The 21,304-nt window shown below is 36.8% G+C and overlaps 1 protein-coding gene across 4 annotated transcripts in view; it reads right to left on the bottom strand.

The window, feature by feature from the left end:
* Nucleotides 1–21,304, bottom strand: part of MPDZ (multiple PDZ domain protein) — a 145,546-nt gene that overhangs the window by 2,319 nt on the left and 121,923 nt on the right. For 2 of the 4 annotated variants that reach the window (XM_011967899.1, XM_011967897.1), the window contains 14 exons: nt 19,054–19,146; nt 18,890–18,964; nt 17,592–17,766; nt 15,518–15,663; nt 14,447–14,530; nt 14,099–14,292; nt 11,862–12,009; nt 7,576–7,662; nt 5,915–6,005; nt 4,989–5,032; nt 4,013–4,135; nt 2,614–2,718; nt 1,933–2,045; nt 921–1,044 (listed from right to left, as the gene is read on the bottom strand). In XM_011967899.1, the coding sequence (XP_011823289.1) occupies nt 921–1,044; nt 1,933–2,045; nt 2,614–2,718; nt 4,013–4,135; nt 4,989–5,032; nt 5,915–6,005; nt 7,576–7,662; nt 11,862–12,009; nt 14,099–14,292; nt 14,447–14,530; nt 15,518–15,663; nt 17,592–17,766; nt 18,890–18,964; nt 19,054–19,146 (1,602 nt within the window). The remainder of the gene's footprint in view (nt 1–920; nt 1,045–1,932; nt 2,046–2,613; nt 2,719–4,012; nt 4,136–4,988; nt 5,033–5,914; nt 6,006–7,575; nt 7,663–11,861; nt 12,010–14,098; nt 14,293–14,446; nt 14,531–15,517; nt 15,664–17,591; nt 17,767–18,889; nt 18,965–19,053; nt 19,147–21,304) is intronic. The other 2 variants (XM_011967898.1, XM_011967900.1) reach the window with 1 other exon arrangement.

Genomic DNA, 21,304 nt, shown 5'->3' with positions numbered 1-21,304 from the left:
CTATAGCTAGCCTGTTGTAGGTAACAGCACTTTAAATTGGCTTAAAAAAAAAAAAACCTTTTCCAAAATAATAAAACATCCATAAGGGACCATACCACTAATTCAAAGGCCCTGTATCAAATTTTTAAACAGGTTTGACTAAGTTTTGTTTCTTTTTACACTGTAAAATTTTGAGATTCTAAATTTTTCCCTGCAGGAATCTTGTCCAATTTTGTAGCTCCTGAAAAATGACTTAACATATTAACAATAATTATATGGGTTTAAATTATTTTAATAGGTTTACCAGTATTGCAATATCTTTACTCTTATTCTAAACCTTCTTAAGATAGAATAGGTATAATTATAACTAGACAATCTTGTTAATTGAATCCCTTGATTGCAAATCACTGACTTATCATAGATGATAGGGTTGCTGGATACTCCCTACATTTTTTTCAGTAGTTATTTTTGTTTTAGTCAATGAAATTAAACTTATAAAATAAATGCTTATTAATTTTCATGTGTACTTTATATACTTCTCTATAACTATTTTATATTTCACAACAAAAAAATGCAAACAGAAATATCAGTGCTCTATAGCATACACATTTAAAATGTTCCATTTTCAAAAGACAATCATGTGCAATTTGTGTTCAAAGAAAAAAAAATAGGCTTTACTAACCAAAGTTCATTAATATTTTTATGTATATTGTTAAGAGTTTCCATGGAGTTTCAATTTGAACCCATTTTCCTTTAAATATAATGAAACCTCAAATTGGACAAAAATATTTAATGACCTGTTCCTGTAGGGAGTTTTGAAAAGAAATGATCAACTGTTAACCATTTGGCATTACCTCAGGCCATAAACTAATAAGCCAGCTGCTGACCACTATTAATGAATGTTTAGGGGAAAAGAGGGTGGTTAAAATTTGCAAGCTTACCTTTGCAAACACTGTTTTAACATAAATGGGTAAGTCTCCATGAGGGCTGCCATATCCTCCAACTATACTGAAGCCTAAGCCATCTGGTCCTCGCTCTAGTGTAATAGACTTACATTGAGGAGGTCTACGGTGAAGGAAAGGAAAAACAAGATTTAAATTAAAAAAACCCTATATCTATATATATGTTATGAATTATCTGACATCCACCTAGAGCTAGCATAATTCTCTTTGTCACTGACAAGGAGTATATTATGGGTATTTTTGAGATGCTTAAATTGTCAGTGCACGCTGTGCTCGGTATTTTAAATTTACATAATCTAATGAAATCCTACTTAACACCCTAATTCTATTACTCATTTACAGTTCCCTTAAACTAACATATTCATGGCATGTTCTCGTTGTACAGAGAAGCTCATTCTTTTTCCAGTTTATTTAAAGTGAGAGGGCTAAAGTTCAGGGGACAATAATAGAATAAGTCGTAAACATCAGTACACCCAAGCTCAGAGAGAAAAATCATTTATAAGCAATGGAAAAGCTGCATCAAATTATTTAAATTTTCTAATGTGCCTCTCTCTGTTTTCCAATGCTTTTTTATCCAATTGTTGTTACTTAATACCGTGAATTTTTTCAATCCAAAGTATAATATGTTAAATGAATAGGCAGTGCTGGAAATTTTAAAATGATAGATTTGACTTGCTCCATATTACATGAAGTGGTAACATCAAGATTAAAATATCCTCCGCCCCAAAATCAGAGCTGAAACCATGGGAAGGGTAGTAGCATGCATATCTATCTAGCTAGTTATCTATTTCTCTACTTATCTTTGATCAGCTAAATCCATGCCATAATTATTTGAGTTTAGAAGCACCTGATATGTGTAATTCATACTTCATATATCCTATCATTTTACCTGTACGTAATTCCTAGAAACACGGGACAGAGAATGCAACTGTCAGGAAGACTTGATTCATAAGTAAAAAATGATAACACTAATCATCATGTATGAACGCACCCTAAATCATCCTGAAATATACTGCTTGACGTCAGCCCAGTGAAAGAAAGACTGGAACTTGCAGGCTCCTGCTGATGACCTGTGACCACACTCACATCTCCTCCAGCAACCACCTGCACACAGGAGAAGGATAAACAGAAAAAACACATGTTCCTGGGGCTAAGGAAAGTAATTTTTCTTCAAAAAGAGCACTTGGATTAAAATGTACATTTTATGGTCCATTTAATCATTTCTGTTAACATAAAATACAACCAAAGAGAATGAAATTTCACAAGGTCCAGAGGCCTCTTAACTGTCCTGACAGTAAACACATTCTTCTAATTCTATTCTACAAAGTTTTTTTGACGTTTTTAAAATGTGATCTCATATGTAATTATTTTTTAAAGATCTTTGGAATACAAGCCACTTGCTAGCACTACTTAAAACTCTAGCAAATAATCATGTACTGCTAAGGCCTGGATTTTTTTCCCCTTAAAGTATAAAACAATCAATGCATCCGAGTAAAATGTTACAAAATATGTTTCATATGCACTTTCTTGGAACTCTTAATCATTTACGTTCAAGAGATATATTAAATAAAATGATAGCAAAATATTTAATCATTTTTACTGCTTTCACATCAAAGTTCATGTGTCTTCAAGCTACCTATATTCTGAATTATGCTTGGGATAAAAATCTTACCTGCATTTCAATGGAACCAGATGCATTTTTCAGTAGGTTAACTGCTTGGGTGTGAGTCATGCCCTCAGTGGATGTGCCACAGATAGTGACAATCCTATCCCCAACCTGCAAGGGAGAGAAAGAAACGGCCATCTGCTAAAGCAGCCATGGAGAGTGGGTCTTTGAGAACTGAGTATTCATTTCCTTCTCCACCTTGCACATGACATATATACTGCTACCAGCCACTGAAATATAACTAAGGAAACCACTAATTCCAAGAAGTCCAATAAGCAGCAACCACAAAAAGAAGCAGTGCATAATGGTTGAGTTCCATAGTGTCCAGGGGAGAGGGAGGGAGAAGGAGAAAGTCACTCTTCCCTGCTCTTCATTTCTCTTGGGTGAGACATTACTTCCTATTAAAAGAAAAAAAAACTCACTATCATTTGGAAACTGAAATTTCTCTGAACATTACTATTATAATCATTAGATGTGACTCTAAGTCAGAGGTTGGCAGACTAAGGCCCAGAGGCCAAATTTGGCCCACTGCCTGTTTTGGTTAATAAAGTTTGGTTGGAAGACAGCCATGCTTATTTGGCTGCTTTCACAGGGCAGAGTTGAGTAGTTGCAACAGAGACTCACAGGTCCCACAAAGCCTAAAATATTCACTATCTGTCCTTCCAGAAGTTTACTGACCCTGTGCTATGTATACAATCAGATTTTAAGTGTCAGCCATAAATCTGGATATCAAAGGAGGCTGAACCATTCCCAGCCTAAAGACTATTTAAACTAAAATGTGGTTATGTTCTGAGACCTATTTTTTGAGGCATGAAACCATAGAGATTTTTGCTTTAGAGAGACTGAGTTGCCTTAATGGAATATTCATGTAATTTTAGAGCTGGGCAGTTGGCATAAATTCCATCGTAGTGCTCCACAATTTGGATAATCCCTCAGCTTTGAGGCAACTTGCATATTGTTTTATAACATTGTAAGTCATATTTATATTAAACTTCTGCAAAATTATCAGTGAATGCAAATAAGTAATACTTTTCAATTTAACAGAGTTAAATCAGCATTTAAACCAATAAAATATATAAGAGAAAAATTTCACTTCATACTGGTGTTCTGAAAATACTTTCTGTTCTCTTTTAGCTTGTTCCACAGAATTTCAACATATAAAAATATGTATTAAGAAACAACTATAAATCTTCCTATTTCATTTAACTGCAAATCTGCATTTTCTCCTTTCTTTTAATATTCTTTATCTTTTACCCTAAGCAAGCCTTGCTGTGGTTGGATTAGATGATTTAAAAGTAAATGTAGACATTTAAAACTGCCTTGCAACAGATAGCCAAGTTCAAAGGTTTATAAAAACACTTCTGCACATTTTGCTAGGGCTTCTAGGGTTGTTAGTATGACTTACTCTGAGTTTTTGGGTCTGTGCTGCAACTCCAGTTGGGTGCATCATTGCAATAAATATAGGCACATCACCAAGTGGGCTGCCCACTCCTCCAGCGATGCTGATGCCCAGTGAGTCAGTAGGGCCCTGCCATGGAACAGATACAAAATTTTGGTCAAAGCGATACTTTTCATTGACCTTTTGTTTATTCTTTGGCATGATATCTATAGTCAGCTCTGATCTTCTAAGTGGAAGGGCGAAAATGAAGTGCAAGAAAACTGCATTACTTTGACGCAGGTGCTTAGTGTGGCTTAGGAAAATAAGCATCTGTTCATGAAGTAAAATAAATCAAGACATTCTAAATGAAAATCATTTTGCAGAACTGATGAAAAGCAGGTAAACTCATGAAGTGAAAAGACCACACTTTTGGAATCAGTCCTGTGTTCAAAGCCAGGAAGTCATACTTGTAAATGCAGGAACTTGAAATAAGTACACTCCACTCAATAAATCATTAGATCTTCATTTACAAAATGGAGACAACAGTGCCTCTCACAGAGGGCTGCAGTGAATATTAAATGACATGATGATGACATGAAGTGTCTATAAGAGTGCTCAGAACAATAGTAAAGGCTCAATAAATCACAGCTGCTTTTACTTTGTCTCTTGTGCATGGCTGTCGGGGGAATCTGTTTCAGAACTAATAAGTATCTGCTGAAGTGAAAGGTTTACTTATCAGTGTAAGAAGTGAGAGGCATCGTACTATTTTGTGTGGGGTCAAGTTGATGCTATTTTCAGCAAAAGAGAGTATGCAAACTGATTTTTCAAATGAGGTACTATGATCAGGAAATTCATTAAGGACTACATTATTTCACATGTAATATGTAATAATACATACTTTTTTGAGATGAATACGTTAATACAGTAAGAAAGTTAACAAGAAAACGCATTAAGATGTCTCTGAAAACACTAGAGTTTATATTGTTTTCTCTCCCCAAGTTACCTTTTTTATTTCAACTGTTCTTAATCCCTGTATTTCAGATGCCACTGTAAAGGCAAAAAAGATAAAATAGGGTTATTTTATGTTCATTCACTTTTTATCTCATTAAAATATCTACAGCTGGATGGGACTAAATGGAATAACCTAGGTTTCTTTTTTATTTTTTTAAGGGGGTGCTCAAAGCTGCAAGTACACATGATTAGAACTGTCTCACATAGGAACTATTTATTTTTCCAGTTGGAAAAACGTATATACCATCCCATTCTTCCTTCTCATTTTAAGTGTTGATTATATAACTACATAATCCACTTTGAATGAGTCAAGGGCAAAATGTGCTTTGCATAGAAAGACACATGTGCACAGTTGACAGGAATAAAGTCATGGATGCATTAAAAAAATTCATGAACTTAAGTGCCTAAATTTCTAGAATATTAGTCACATTGCAAACACAGATTGCCATATGGTTAGTTTCTTCAATTTGAACAACTCTCAACCAATGCACCAAGCCAAAAATTCCTCTGCAGCATGATTTCACGTAATTAAAACACAGGAGGATCACATTGATTTTCTCAAATTTTTGCAATCTTCATGGAAAAAGAAGGCTTCACTTAATGGCATCTTCTGATTTACTGGTGTTACATTAAACACAGAAAAGGAATAAAATCAAATACACCAATCTGCTTAGTAAGAAAAAAAATTACAGAATCCTGATTAAAATGTTTAGTGTATCTTGTAGGGTAAACATCAAATGGGAAAAGCTGCCATAGGCACAACTTCATGTTGTTCAGACTTTTTGCTAACACGTTTTTGTACCTATATTAGGATATGGGATGATGTGGGGGAAAAGAAAGCTCAGAGGTAAACAAGAAAAAAAAATCAGTGTTGACAGCCAAATTCAAACCATGTTTAAAATACTGAACCAATCTTACATGCATTCTTCTTTGAACTACTTTCCAGTGACTCTGATGTACTGGATCCAGAGAGTGGAAAAGTGAAAGATGACAGGCTGCCTTCACTCACCTACAAATACACAACTATTTCAGAATGTTTTCCAAGTAACATACTCCCTAAATACCACTTATTTCAGAATTTAATCTAGAGACACATACCTGTTAAGCAATGGCGGCATTTGATAATTTGATGAGCAATTTAAACACAGTTTCTGCTGGTGTTTTTTTTTTTTTCTTTTAAAAGGAGAATTTGTCTAGTGACATAAATAAATTAAAGCTAAAAGGGTAGATGAAATTGATTCCAATCTACCTAAAATTTTAGTGGATAGTCATAATCTAATACAAACTAATCTTCTTTAAATTTAAACTGATGTGGTAGGAAGACTAGGACTTAAACAAAAACTGTAGAATTACGGTCAGCTAATAGGAATCTTATGGTAGTAACTTAGAAAATCAGTATCGGGTCTTTTCTTTTTTTTTTTTTCCTTTGAGACGGAGTCTCACTCTGCCACCCAGGCTGGAGTGCAGTGGCGCATCTCCGCTCACCACAAGCTTCGCCTCCCGGGTTCACGCCATTCTCCTGCCTCAGTCTCCCACGTAGCTGGGACTACAAGCGCCCGCCGCCATGCCCGGCTTTTTTTTTTTTTTTTTTTTTTTAGTTGAGAGGGGGTTTCACCATGTTAGCCAGGATGGTCTCAATCTCCTGACCTCGTGATCCGCCTGCCTCAGCCTCCCAAAGTGCTGGGATTACAGGCCTGAGCCACCGCGCCCGGCCTACTATGGGGTTTCTAGGGATAGATTGATGAAAATTGGCTTCCACCATCAGTAGACAAGACTGAGGAGAGGGTCAAGAGGTCTTGTCAAGAGTCTTGAAATATTTATCATCATATTTTTATACATGGTGCTGAGTATCTATAGTTCACTTATATTGGACTCTTCAGTTGAATATTGATTGATGTTGCTATAAAATATTTTAAAAATATGTTATCTTGGGGTGAGGTGCAGTGGCTCACGTCTACAATCCCAACACTTTGGGAGCCGAGGCGCATGGATCACGAGGTCAGGCGTTTGAGACCAGCCTGGCTGACGTGGCAAAACCCCATCTCTACTAAAAATACAAAAATCAGCTGGGCGTGGTGGGGCACGCCTGTAGTCCCAGCTACTCGGGGGGTAGAGGCAGGAGGAGAATCACTTGAGCCCGGGAGGTGAAGGCTGCAGTGAGCTGAGATCGTGCCACTGCACTCCAGTCTAGGTGACAGAGAGAGACTCCATCTCAAAAAATAATAATAATAATAAATAATAAATAAAAATAAAATAAAATGAAAATAAAAAATATGTTATCTTGGTAGGCTTTACATATATTAGGTAGTTACCTTTTGAGATTATGGAAAAAGAATCATGTCAAAAAAGAATGCTTGAAATCAATTTCCTTAGAATAACTTCCAAACTACTCAATAGCTACACCTTGTTTACCCGGCTACTCTGATTCCTTGTTCTTCTCTGTCTCAAACTCTTTACCTCAGTCACTATCCCACGTTGCTAGGGGGCCAGACCTTGTACACAAACCCACAGTCAGGGCCATCTATGTGTCTTCTTGGCATGCTGATTGCATCACCCTGATGCACTCCACAGCTACCCACCTGGCTGCTTTGAGAAGGCCTCCTTTCTGAATGGAATGGACCAGCTTTGATTCTTCCAACTTCCAAGGTTACTGTGCCTAGGGAACACTGGGGGTGGGGATGGAGGGGTGTTTTATGGAAATGTTTAAATAAAATGCTATAATCATCTTTAGGAATACATTTTATTCTTCAAGACTTTTTTGAAAGGCATCTTCCTTTTGGAATTTCTATAAGCAAGGATACCTCCAATCCCTTGTGGAAAATGGCTTTCTTAGAAAACACTCAAACTAATAAAAATAATAACAAGTAGCAGCAGCAACACCAAGTGTCTGTCTTATCACCTCATGATTTCTATGGAGACTACTTCTACCAAAAAGAAATGGAGAATTGAGCAATTATCTCATGAAACACACTAATTTTGATAGGCCAAACAAGCTGAATAACTGAGGGTTCAAAAAACAAAGTGACTGTAATCCCAGCACTTTGGGAGACCGAGGCAGGCGGATCATGAGGTCAGGAGATCAAGACCATCCTGGTATACACATCTAGATGTGTATAAGAGACAGGGAGAATTGCTTGAACCCAGGAGGCAAAGGTTGCAGTGAGCGGAGATCGCGCCATTGCAGTCCGGCCTGGGCAACAGAGTGAGACTCCATCTCAAAAAAAAAAAAAAAAAAAAAAAAAAAAAAGTGAACACAATGAAACCACCACTACCACCACCTCAGCAACTTGTTTTGCCCTCAATAGAAGAGGTACTTCGATAATTGGGTAAATTCTCTTATCGCCACACTGGGCCTGAATATTAGATAACTACTGCTATCAACAGGAAACATGAATTGAAGACAATCTTCTTGTACCCCTTTACAAATAAACCATAGGCATGCAAGAAATGATGTACAGTCTAATATGGAAGTAGCACAAGGAGGTGTTTGAGATCCTGTTTTGGAGTCACTGGATTAAATCCAGACTATGTGATTTATTAGCTGTGTGACCGCAATGGATGTTTAACCTTAATAAATCTTTTACTCTGAATTTTAAAAATATACAGCATTATAGGTTGTTGAGATAAATAATCCATGAACAATGCTTATGACAGTGTCTAAAATGGAGTAAGATTAACACAAACATTGGGCACTGATATTATTATTCAGTGATGAGAGTACAAAGCGATGTGTTATTCTTGAATATGTTGATCATGAATCATACTTTGAAAGGTCAAAACTTGACTTGTAATATCCATAAGTTTGTTTTTTTATTTGTTTGGTTTGGGGTTTCTTTGCTGCATATTTACCAAACTCTTCTTGAAACTATTTGTATTTTCAGTTTACATAACTGTAAGGTTAACATGTCCATACATTAATTATTCACTGTGTAATGTTGCAACCCGTTCACCTACCTGTAACACTTCTCTCAAATATCAAGGGCTTTATTTCAAAAATTGTTAATTTTTCCAATACAAAAGCAATTTACGCCCACTAAAGAAAATTTTGGAAATAAAATGAAAAAAGATGGGGGAAGAAAAGGACCCATAAGTCCAACAGATACCTCATAATTATTGTTTAAAAAACTTAAAAGATTATATTCTTTACATAGTCGTACCTATGCCGTAAATACAATCCTCTGTCTTATATTCTCCACTAATTACAGTAGTCCCCCTTTACTGTAGGGGGGAATATGTTCTAAGACCCCCCGCCAGTGGATGGCTGATACTATAGATAGTGCTAAACTCTACATATACTATGTTTTTTCCTATACATACAGTTTAATTTATAAACGTAAAATAAGGTTTAATTTATAAATTAGACACAATAAGAGGATAATAGTAAAATAGAACAATTATAACAATGTGCTGTAATAAAAGTTATATGAATGTGATCTCTCTCTCCCTCTAAAAATACCTTATTTTACTATACTGTGGGCAACTGAAACCATAGGGAGAGAAACTGCAGATTAGGAGTGACTACTATATATATTTTATCATGTTAAAATAGTTGTCATGACACTTTGGGAGGCCGAGATGGGTGGATCACGAAGTCAAGAGATGGAGACTATCCTGGCTAACACGGTGAAACCCCGTCTCCACTAAAAATACAAAAAATTAGCTGGGCATGGTGGTGGGCGCCTGTAGTCCCAGCTACTCTGGAAGCTGAGGCAGGAGAATGGTGCCAACCCGGGAGGCAGAGCTTGCAGTGAGCTGAGATCACGCCACTGCACTCCAGCCTGGGTGACAGAGCAGGGCTACCGTCTCAAAAAAATAAAATAAAATAAAATAAAATAAAATAAAATAAAATAAAATAAAATAGTTGTCATGAACATCCTTTCAAACAGATACACGTTTGCCATGCATCCTTACTATTTATACCAAAGTTTACGTAGTTTTTGCCAACCACATTGCTTCCAATTTTCCCACTATTACAAATAACACTTCAATGAACTCTATGTGCATGAAGAACTTTATGTGAAGTTGTGTATTAAGGATTATTTATATAAGATTTTTAAATGAAAAATTAGTAAAACAAAAATAAGCAGCAGCAACAAACATGTAAGTTATACAAATATTTAGGGTGTTAATTATGTACTTTCAGACTAGCTTTTTTTTTTTTTTTTGAGATGGAGTTTCATTCTTATTGCCTAGGCTGTACTGCAATGGTACAATGGTGCGATCTCCGCTCACTGCAATGTCTGCCTCCCGGGTTCAAGTGATTCTCCTGCCTCAGTCTCCCGAGTAGCTGGGATTACAGGCATACGCCACCATACCTGGCTAATTTTGTATTTTTAGTAAGGGGTTTCTCCATGTTGGTCAGGCTGGTCTCAAACTCCCGATGTCAGGTGATCCGCCTGCCTTAGCCTCCTAAAGTGTTGGGATTACAGGCATGAGCCACCACACCTGGCCAGACTAGCTTTTTAAATGACTGGTTTAAAAATTATTTACATTGTTTTATGGATGCTTCCATTTTTTCTCTCTTTAGGATATATAATTCTTAAAGAGATAATTGTTTTTAATGTGTCTCCAAAAAGAATGTATTCCTCCTTAAAGAATTCTAATTACGTTATGTTTTAAAGATTGAGAACCCTAATGAGAAGTGAGAGATGTTAACTTTGCTTTAATAACCAATTTATAAACACATTCATATGTTTGGTTTATGTAAACCAAGCGCCCACTTGAAAATCCCTCCATGAAGCCCAGCCACTCAGAGGCTCCCCTTAGCGTATTAGACCTCCAACAGCTCTACTGCTCACGCAGGCTTAAGTTAATTGCTACCCATGATATGGGTACTGATGATGACAGTTTTCTAGTTAATGTTGAATTATACTTCTTCAGGTCATAAAAAACATTAGGTTAAAAAACAAAACAAGGAGATAAGCATTGCCTATTTACAGGAATGCAAATTCCCTCTAGAAACTGGAATATTCCCTGACAGAGAATATGCCTAGGTCCCAGGAATTGTCAAGTGACTTTTCTGTGCTTTACAATTCATTCATTTTTAAAAATGAAACTGGTTCTGCCTTTCCAATTGGATAATGATCCTTCATGGTGAGTTTTCTTTGGAGGAAAGCAGGAAACCAATTTTATAATGTAAAATGTACTTGAGTTTAGAATGATATCTAGGGATGGAGGCCTTATAATTAGGATAATCCCCAGTGAAGGTACTGCCGAGTGAATCTGCATTAAATTACCTTCGTTGCATAAGGATGACCATTCTGCTTCTGATTTTAAATGTCAATTTCAAATAGTTCAATAGTTTTGAGTCAGATTAGTATTTGGAGCAAACATTCCCTTTTATGGAAGATAAATGATAAAGTCTTTCCATTTTAAAAGATTTGACTTTTTTTTTTTTTTTTTTTTTTTTTGAGACAGGATTTCTGTCACATAAGCTGGAGTGCAATGGCATGACCACAGTTCACTGCAACCTCTGCCTCCCAGACTCATGCAATTATATACTGTGAGTAGCAGTGTGTATTACCATTCTCATTTTATGGGTCACTCAGCTACTAAGTGGCAAAAGTAAGACTTAAGAATCAGTCTTAAGGCACGCACCACCATGCCCAGCTAATTTTTATATTTTTTTTGTAGAGATGGGATTTTGCCATGTTGCCAAGGCTGGTCGCAAACTCCTAGGCTCAAGTGATCCACCCGCCGTGGCCTCCCAAAATGCTGGGATTACAGGCGTGAGCCATTGCACCCAGCCTTGAGGTGACACTTTAAATAAAGAGAAGTCATTAGTAATTTGACTATGATAGCCCAATGTTAAAATTCTCTTTTTTCTTCTATGCTATTACACAGAATTATTTTTGGCATCTTTTACCTTTAGCAAAGCGGCAACCGCTTCCTGGGTGGCATTACGAACATCTTCCCCATTCACCATTAATATCTGGTCCCCCTGCATCAGTCTTCCATCAGCATCTGCAATTCCTCCTTTGACAATGTCTGACACAAATACTCCAGTATCGTTTCTGCACACAATTTTGAATTTCAACATTATCTTTTCCTCAACTGTAATGCAATGCTTATTTAATAAAAAGTTATGTTTTTACCCAAAATTTTTACTTGTTTTTATGACTTTAAAAGTTTTATTATTTGGAGCAACACTGGGGCAACATTAGAATTATATTTTTTGATAAATAACAGCTTATGTCTTATAGTGCTTCATAGATTGAAATATCTCCAATAAACATATTTATTCTTCATCAATTATATACTGTGAGTAGCAGTGTGTATTACCATTTTCACTTTATGGGTCACTCAGCTACTAAGTGGCAAAAGTAAGACTTAAGAATCAGTCCTTGGATGCAAGCTGTACTGTTCTTTCCAAACAAGAATGGAGCTTTGAATGATAGTAACTTGTGGTTAAATAAATATGTTGCTATCACCATCAACATCATTAATATTACTGAAAATCATAACAGATGTGTATCTCAAACTAAACACCATTTATTAACTCAAAATCTAAATACCATTGCTGTGATGTCTTTTATTTGAAATCATTACACATCTTCCACACGAGACACGTTTATGCAAAATAAACACAAATCTTATTCCCAACCGTTCTTTCACAAAACTATAAAAAAAAAACCCCAAAACTTCTAAAGATACGAAGATAACCATAAATAGAAATACATAGTAAAAGCTGAACTGTATCACTTGTTCTTGCCAAGGTCATGACATCAAACAATTTCACCATTTGATCTTCCACTTTCCCATCTTTATAAACTGGATATTGGATTAGATGGTCTTTGTATGGTCTTCATAGAATTTAGGGTTAATTAATGGTGGTTTTTATGATGACCTGGTGACCCCACATCCTGTAGTAGCCATGTTACCCATGTCATGTTTCATAAGAACTAGGCTACTGATACTGTATTCCAAAAAAAGTATAATTTTTAGACATATTCCCACTGAGACTCAAATAATATGCTAAATTCTTTGTGTTTAAAAATAATTAGCCTTTAGCTGTCTCTGAGAAAACAAAATGGTGTAAATGCTTTTTATTTCCATACAGAAAAGTCGCTGCAGAACCAGGGGTCTATGCTGCTGGTTTGGCAATTCTGAAGAATGCCTATTTCCAAAGAAGGATATCCTGACATAAAGATCACCATTTCACAGATTTCCAACTCACTGGAAAAAATAAGCTGATTTGAAATGGTGACTATCTGAGGCCCAAGGAATGACGAAATCAACTTAGGGCCACTGCAGACTGCAGGTGCGCTTTTTACTGAATGCTGACTTCACAAGTTTAACTATTTGGTAGATTCTGAGATCAGATCCAGATGGGCTTAGAATACTAAAAGGAAGAAAGATTTATGAAATTTGCTGGATTATATATTTGTTAGTATCGCTTATAAATGAATTTGTTAATATTACTTATATGTAAATACTTTTAAAACGTACTTATATATAAATGAATTAGGTTGTGAATTTTTGTGCATTCACTATTCCATTACCACCCAGGCCCCTTGCTTTAGGTCCTATTGATGGCACACTCTTGTTCACTCTGATCCTTCTCCCTACAGTATCCTCCACTCTCCTTTAATAAACCAATTCTCACTTATCACTTTTAGCCTCAGCTCAGACACCTCTTTTCTTGGAAATTTTCCCTAATTCACTTTAATTAAATAGGGTCAATTGGTCCCTTTCTCCTTTGCTACCATGGGTCCCCCACAAAGCATCTTTGTCACTCATCAATAGATTCCTTTGTTGCAAGAATATATTTAATTCAACATTCACCAGATGATGAGTTTTTGGAGGTCAGGAACCATGTCTTCTTTAACCGTGTTTCTGAAAACTTAATGTATTTCCTAGCACATAGCAGGTGCTCAAAAATATACCAAATGACTTTTTGTTAAGTACCTTCAAAACCTTCCAATATTCTGATTTTAAAAGTCCAAAACCGACATCTTTTTATGGTTCTGTAGTGACGGGGCTAACAATTACCTATTGAACACTAGCCACTGATAAAAGATTCAGCTACTGCTATTACTCTTTAAAATAATTTAAGTCCCATCATTTCCAAGGGAGCATTGGGTTTGTCTTCCTCAGTCACACCTTTTACCAACAATACTTAATCCTAGGCCTTTTCCCGGCTTCTTCTGCAGCTCAATAGTGAGGGTGTCACACACTTCCTCCTCTTTGTATGGGGCCTCATCTCTGTAGAGTGTCAGGCGCACCCTCTGTGGCGTCTGTCTCAGGACATTGATTGCTTCATCATGCGTGGCCTTTCTCAAGTCAATTCCATTCACCTGGACAGAAATGGGACACTGACTGTGAGGAACATGAGAAGCAAAGGGGAGTAAGGTGGGGAAAGGGAGAGAGAGAAAGAAGCAAAGAAAGAAACACTCCCCCCAGGAGCCTTTTCTCTGTTAATTTTGAAGGTCAAAAACAGGCATTCTATACCTCTAAGATCTGATCTCCAGCCCAGAGTCTTCCATCTTTACATGCTGCTCCTTCTTCATAAACTTCATGGATAATAATGGCACCCTAAGGGCCCAAACAAAACATACCCATACTTATCCCATTCTCCTAGGAATGGTGAGCAGAAATGGAGTCCAAACACATTACACTTTGACAGACAGCAATAAGGGTTATAAACTCTGGCTCTACAGGTACAAGCCCCATATAATTCAAGGGAAAGTGTAACAACAATTTTTGCTAAAAGGCTCAAAGGAGCTTATACATTTTTCCTAATGATAGAGAACATTAAAGAAAAAACTATAAAATAAAACATGCATACATAGATGAGAGACAACTTTCTTATTCATAAATGAAATCATTTTTAAGGTATTTTTGGCATTTAGAAAATTTTGTCTACAAAGTATCTAATTTTTCAAACTCTCTCTTTTTTTTTTTTTTTTAAGATGCAGTCTCACTCTGTCACACAGGCTGGAGTGCACTGGTGCAATCTCAGCTCACTGCAACCTCTGCCTCTCATGTTCAAGATATTCTCCTGCCTCAGCCTTCCAAGTAGCTGGGATTACAGATGCCACCATGCCAGGCTAGTTTTTGTACTTTTAGTAGAGCTGGGGTTTCGCCATGTTGAACAGGCTGATCTCAAACTCTTGGCCTCAAGTGATCCACCTGCCTCAGCCTCCCAAGGTGCTGGGATTATAGGCATGAGCCATCGGGCCTGGCTCAAACTCCTCTTAAAATGGGTTTAACTCAACCTGGATATCAGCAAAAAGGAAATTAAAATGTAGCAAGGACTGGTGAACTGATAGAAACACTTTGAAATTTCAAGGTCAAAATCACCAGTGTAGCAGAATCTTGCTGAGTCAGTATTTATTGGCTTGCTCAAAGGAAAACCCCCTGTACCCAACTGAATATTTGCCTTATAAATTAAAATAACAAATACAATTTTTCTCGGCCTTCACATTTCCTTTACTAGAACTGCTAGAAATCTCCCCATAATGGTCTCTGAGGCCTGGCTGAAGGACCGCCTGTGCAGAAGCACCTCTGGGTGGTGCTCACCAGCAGTGTGTCTGAACCCCCAACGATGCTCAGGCCCAGCCCTGTTCGCCCTTTGGAAATCTCGATGGTTGTTTCACAGCCAGGGATAATGGGGCAGGTTGCAGGATCAGAAGCAAAAATTGCCGGTGTTGATGATCTGCTTGTATCTAAAAATAAGTTAAAAATGAAATACAAATAAAAATTAGTTACAAGGCATATCCATCAAACTCATCACACAGATTGACTCTGAGGGATGGGCAGGGAAATAGGTCCAAGACTGTGGACAAAAAGAGACTTTATATTTACCTCAATCTTTTAATTATATTTAAAAATAAAACAAATGTGATTAAATCACCATTGTTAATTTAAGGTAGTGGGCAGAAAATTACTCATTTAATTATTTTCTATACTATCCTGCATGTTTTAAATTGCTAGAGATATAAAGGATAGGATATGAAGAAGAGAGAACAGAGTTAAATTGAACCTCAAGTTTCACTTTGATATTATCCATTTCAGTGAAGCCAAACACACTTCTTATGAGTTAAAAGATTTATAAAACTCAGAATAGAGATATGTTGCAAAGACCTAGAAGTACATTCAGGGAAGACCACAAAACACATCAATAATTTTGGTTGTGATGCTTGCTTTTCGGGGCTTTTTACATTTTTGTTTCCTTCTTATCCTAGAGCATCTCTTCTTATGTAATCAATTCTAAGCAAAAAAAAGGACCATTTGCAGTTTTCTCCTTGGGTCTCACTTGATGTTTTATACATTCAGATGTCAAATCCTGGTGCATATATGTTCCGAAATGAATAGGTAAGAATAGATCATGAGAAAAGGGGAATATAATTTGATACGTTATTTTATGAGAGTCTTCATATCATATCATATGTTTTATGATAAAACAAAGAGCATACAGCAAATAGCATGTTTTGGGAAAGCTAGGACACTTGGTATAGTAGCGTATGCTTTAGACAAGATGTTCTCTTTTTAGGAAATCAGAAACAGACTATTTTCTTGCTCCTTAAATGGTAAGAACAGGTGTAAGATATTTTCTTTTATGTTAAGTTTTCATTTAGCATTTCATATTTTTATAGACAACACTATTTAGGGATCAACATAAAATTGAAAAATGAGAAAATTTCCATAAAATCTTTTAGCACTTCAGTGAATTATCCAGTCTTTCTAAATAAAGGATTATTTTCGGAGATGTATTACTTTAAGACTTTTTCATCCAAGTACATTACAAATGTTTTAAACTAGTGTTTCCTTAAAAAACTGTTAAAAGAACAGTTTGGAGGCCAAAAGAAATTTCTCCCCCCACCCCCTGTTACAGAAAAAGCCAATGCCTTTAAGTAATTTTTTAAAGTTTTGATGCTGCAGAGCTTGAAACTTACTGTTTTATTACACATCAGTGTATTCTTTCTCGAAAAGTAACTCAAAGGAATAATATACCTCCGTATACTAGACTGGAAGTGTAATGACACATTAAAGTGTCATCCTACGGTTCACTTAACCTAAATCCATTTCCATTATGACAAGACCCACTATTACACCTTAAGCATAGAACTCAGATCTGCTATGTAGACCACGGCAATGACTAAAGAGTTTCTTAAAGGGGCAGGCAGTACTGATCCCACCTATGAAACAGGATAATTGCACATTCATTCTACAGATAAGAAAGCTGAAGCTTAGGGAAGTTAAATTATTTTCCCAGTTAAAAAAAATCATCTACAAAATGATATTTCTAATTCATTAGTCAGATGCCTGGAATCAAGGTGCCCTTAGCAACAGATTTTTGGAGAGCAAAGAATACCATTCCCTTGTTTCAGAGATGAAGAAGCTGAGGCTTTGAGTGGGTAGGTTTCTAAGATGCCACAGCTGCTTAATGTACAGCACACAGACTGCCTGCCTAACAGTCCAGTACTCTTTTTCTAGAAGTGCTCTCTTTACACCCTGCCCTCACCATAGGGCTCCCTGACTACCACCTTCCAAACAATGAGCCACAGGCAGGCAACTGCCTCCCAAGCAGAAACCCTCTGCTGAGTTCAGGTGTTCCATATGTGCGGGACTCTCATGAGCCCAGAGGCCTTACTTCGGATAGACTCTGGTTCCGGGGAGCCAGACTGTGGGACCATCAGAGACTGGGAGCTGTTCTTTTTTTCTCCACTGGCTGCACCAGCTGCTGAAGGAACAGCCTGGGAATCTGGATTCTCAGCATGGATGGTAAGTTTTACTGTCGTCTTTGTTGTCTTCAGAAGGCTAATAAACTGGCAGGGTGTATGTGTGGAAGAGAAACAAAATTCAAAGGTGAATTAGTTGACATACCCATGAGTCACCATTACCAATGGAATCTAATTCTCTCTGTGGTTAACGGGAGAGACAGATGCAAATTATTTCTTTGTCAGGACTTGGATAAAGAAAGAAATGGCTCTAATTTCTCTCTATCTTTTCCAAATGCCTGATGTAGATTAGGGCCATGGTTAATTTCTACTTTAACTCTAGCTCTGACCAGATTTTTCCTTACATAAGACTTTCAACTTTTTACATCTCTAATCTCATCCATTTTTCTGGATGCCCACAACCTTAGAAGATATATGGGTTATTTTACCTACTTCCTGATTCTATAGAAGCAGCTTACACAAACAGTTTTAATAAAATAGAAACACATATGTTACAAGCAGAATAAGAAAAGCATGCAACAAAAAAGTCAAGGCAAACGAAAAGTTAAAACATAGATTTATGGGTTAAAGGATCTGGCCTAAATACTTATTAAAAACTGAATTTTTAAAAAGTAACTTTAAGCTTCTTACTGGACAATGAAGAAATGATTAACAGTTATATGGTTCTCCCTCATTATAAGAAAGAAAAAGCATACCATATTTCAAGGAAACAAAGCTTTTTTCTGGCACTTATAAATAAAAGGCCTCAAATGAGATACTAAATAAATATTAAGATCTCTTTTGAGGAGAGGAAACTCAAGAACAAGATATGTTTAACCCTAATAAAAGTTATATATTTAATGGTTGAGTCTTACAATCTGTTTATAAAGTAGTATATACAGTGGATATTTATAACAGCAAATATTCATTAAAAATATTTTCGCACTAACAGTCACTATTAAAGAGTTTAAAGTTTTCCTAAGGAAAAAATGGAAATATTTATCAAAAATGCCCAGTGAATATTGAATAATTTGGCAACAAAAAACACCTTAACACTACCTGGAAAATAAGAAATAGAAATTGAAGAACTTGTGAATAATCTCTTCTTTTCCTTAAGAACATGTCTTTTACAGCTACAAAACCCTAATTCCCTATGATCTGTAGACACAAACACTTTAATCATGCCCAAGGATGGGCCTATATTACCATTTGCTTTATTTTGGAAAATTACCTTTTCAACAGGGTAACCAACAACAATTTCATCATCTACAGCCAATATCTGATCTCCGACTTTGAGTCGTCCATCCTAAATGGAAATGCAGAAGAATTTGAGTGATACTCCAAAAGTAATTCCCTCCCCAACTACTTAATGACAGCAAGAAAGGTAAACCTCACCGTGGCTGCTACCCCATGCTCTGTTAAACTCTTTATGATGACTCCACGGAGTGTATCTTCTTCGCTGATAGCAATACCCAAACCCCCCTGATCCTAGAAAAGTAAAAACAAAAATGCCTAGAAGACTTGAGATAGATTAATTTTATCCAAATGGATACCAAGGGTAAGAAAAGCAATTAAAACTCTTCTAAAGTCCAGAAATCTAGGACCTTGGATCTTACATCTAAGATCTTAGAAATCTTGTCTTTTCTTAAGCAAACTTTCAAATTTTCCTAATGGGCAAAAATTTTCCTCCATCAAATATTCAAGTGTTGTCACTCTTCCCATATGTCTGACATCTTTAGTAACTTTAGCAAAATATCTAGACAGCAAAAATACATTCAATAATTCAATCAAAACACTCAGCATTTACAAATTTTGTCTAATGACTGAATAAGTCATTCAAAACCAACCAGAGAATCCCACCTCCTCTATGGCCTGTCCCTTGGAAATAACAACAGGATCTAGTCCCTTCATTCTTTTCTGCCCCTCTTCTTCCTTTAGCAGGCAGACTGCCATTACTGATGCAGACTCTGTCCTTTTGGGGGCTGAACACTCAGAGTTGTTTCTCCAGAGAACAGCATTTCAATCTGCTGCAGACTGAAAATGCCTCTCAGTCCCAAGACAAGTTCCAAGAACCTGCCAAGGCTGGGGAGCTACACCTACTTTGCTACATTTTCCACATTTCCCTTTATCAAAACCAAATGTTCAGAAATATTGGCTTTTAGCTTTCTTTAATGTTTACTTTAATAAAATTAAAATCGAGTTTTTAACATTTTCATTCTGGCCAGAGCCAGCAACCTAATTTTTTCTCCAGAGAAAAGTTACAAAAAGCAAAGAAGAGAAAAGGGAATCTTGACATGGTTTCTCTGAAATATACACATGAGTTAAATGTGCCATCAGAGATGTTTATGGTAATGGCTATGACATCAAGGTAGGTTTCAACATCATTTTAAAGATTATCAACCTGCGGCTCTTCTGAGGTAGATTATTAATGCCTGATGAGTTTGGAACTGCCACTGACCATCTCTCTGCTACCTCTCTCTTTCCAGGTAATCAGTCATGTGTATCTGCCAGAGTAAGCTGCACCTTTAGAGTGAGCAGAATTGACTTTACCTTCTACCTAACAATAGAAATTTGGATATGCCACTTAACATCTCTAATCCTCAATTTTCTTACCTACAAAATCTAGATTTTCTTGTCTACAAAATGGAATAATAATACTTGTCACGTAACGGTCAGGAAAGTACTTTATTGGTACAGTGGGTATTTGCTGATTGTTTACCTAATACTGCTTCCCATCTTACCCCTTTATACAAATTGATTTTTATTAGAATATCTAGCCTTCCCACCCACCCCTCTCTTCCCCCAACCTCCATATTCTCTCTCCCACCTTCTTCCCTCACCATGTTTCAGGCTGTAGATTAAAAATATGAGCAGAAATTATTTGCTACTTCTCCCTTCAAGAAGGAACCTAAGAGCAGGGGCTCGACTTAGTGACTTGATTCTAACAAAGAGAATAAGGCAGAAGTAATGGTGTATAACTTCACAGCCAGGTCAAAAAAGGCAAAGGGGCTTCCTCCTTGCTGTCTCTCTTGGATAACTTGCTCTGCAAGATGCCAGCCGCCATTGTCCTAAGAACTCAAGCAGCCCCATTTAGAAGAAATAAGGCTTCTTGCCAACAGCCATTTGGGTAAATCATCTTGGAAGCAATGTCCAGCTCAGTCAAATTTTGAGATGACTGTAGCCCTAGCTGGCAATGTGTCGGCAATTGCACAAGAGATTCTCAGCAGATCCCCCAGCTAAAATGCTCTGAAATTCCTAACCCATAGAAACTGTGAGACCATAAATGCCTGTTGTTTAAGTTGTGAAGTTTTGTGGTAATTTGTTACATAGCAAAAGTTAAGGAGCTCCAAGAATGGGGTTTGAACAACTGAAGTCAATTCTACAATTACAGTCCCATGGTCACAGTCCCTGGCTCAGAAGTAGACACATGATCTGAACTGATTCAATTAGGATAATCTTGGAACTTTTGCTCAGAAGGCTTGAATAGCCATTCTCTCCCTTCCCCCAAGATACATATAAAAGAAGTAGTGCATGGCCCAACTATGGTTGGCAGCCATTCTAAAACCATGAGAAAGACAAGTCTTGGGATAAAGTTGACACTGAATGGCACAGTATCACAGAGACAGGGAAAGAAACAGGCTCTTGA

Source organism: Mandrillus leucophaeus, unplaced genomic scaffold (genome assembly GCF_000951045.1).
Source record: "Mandrillus leucophaeus isolate KB7577 unplaced genomic scaffold, Mleu.le_1.0 Scaffold818, whole genome shotgun sequence".
Classification (NCBI taxonomy): domain Eukaryota; kingdom Metazoa; phylum Chordata; class Mammalia; order Primates; family Cercopithecidae; genus Mandrillus; species Mandrillus leucophaeus.
Note: the sequence above shows the minus strand (reverse complement) of the source record. Positions and strands in the feature narration are given on the sequence as shown.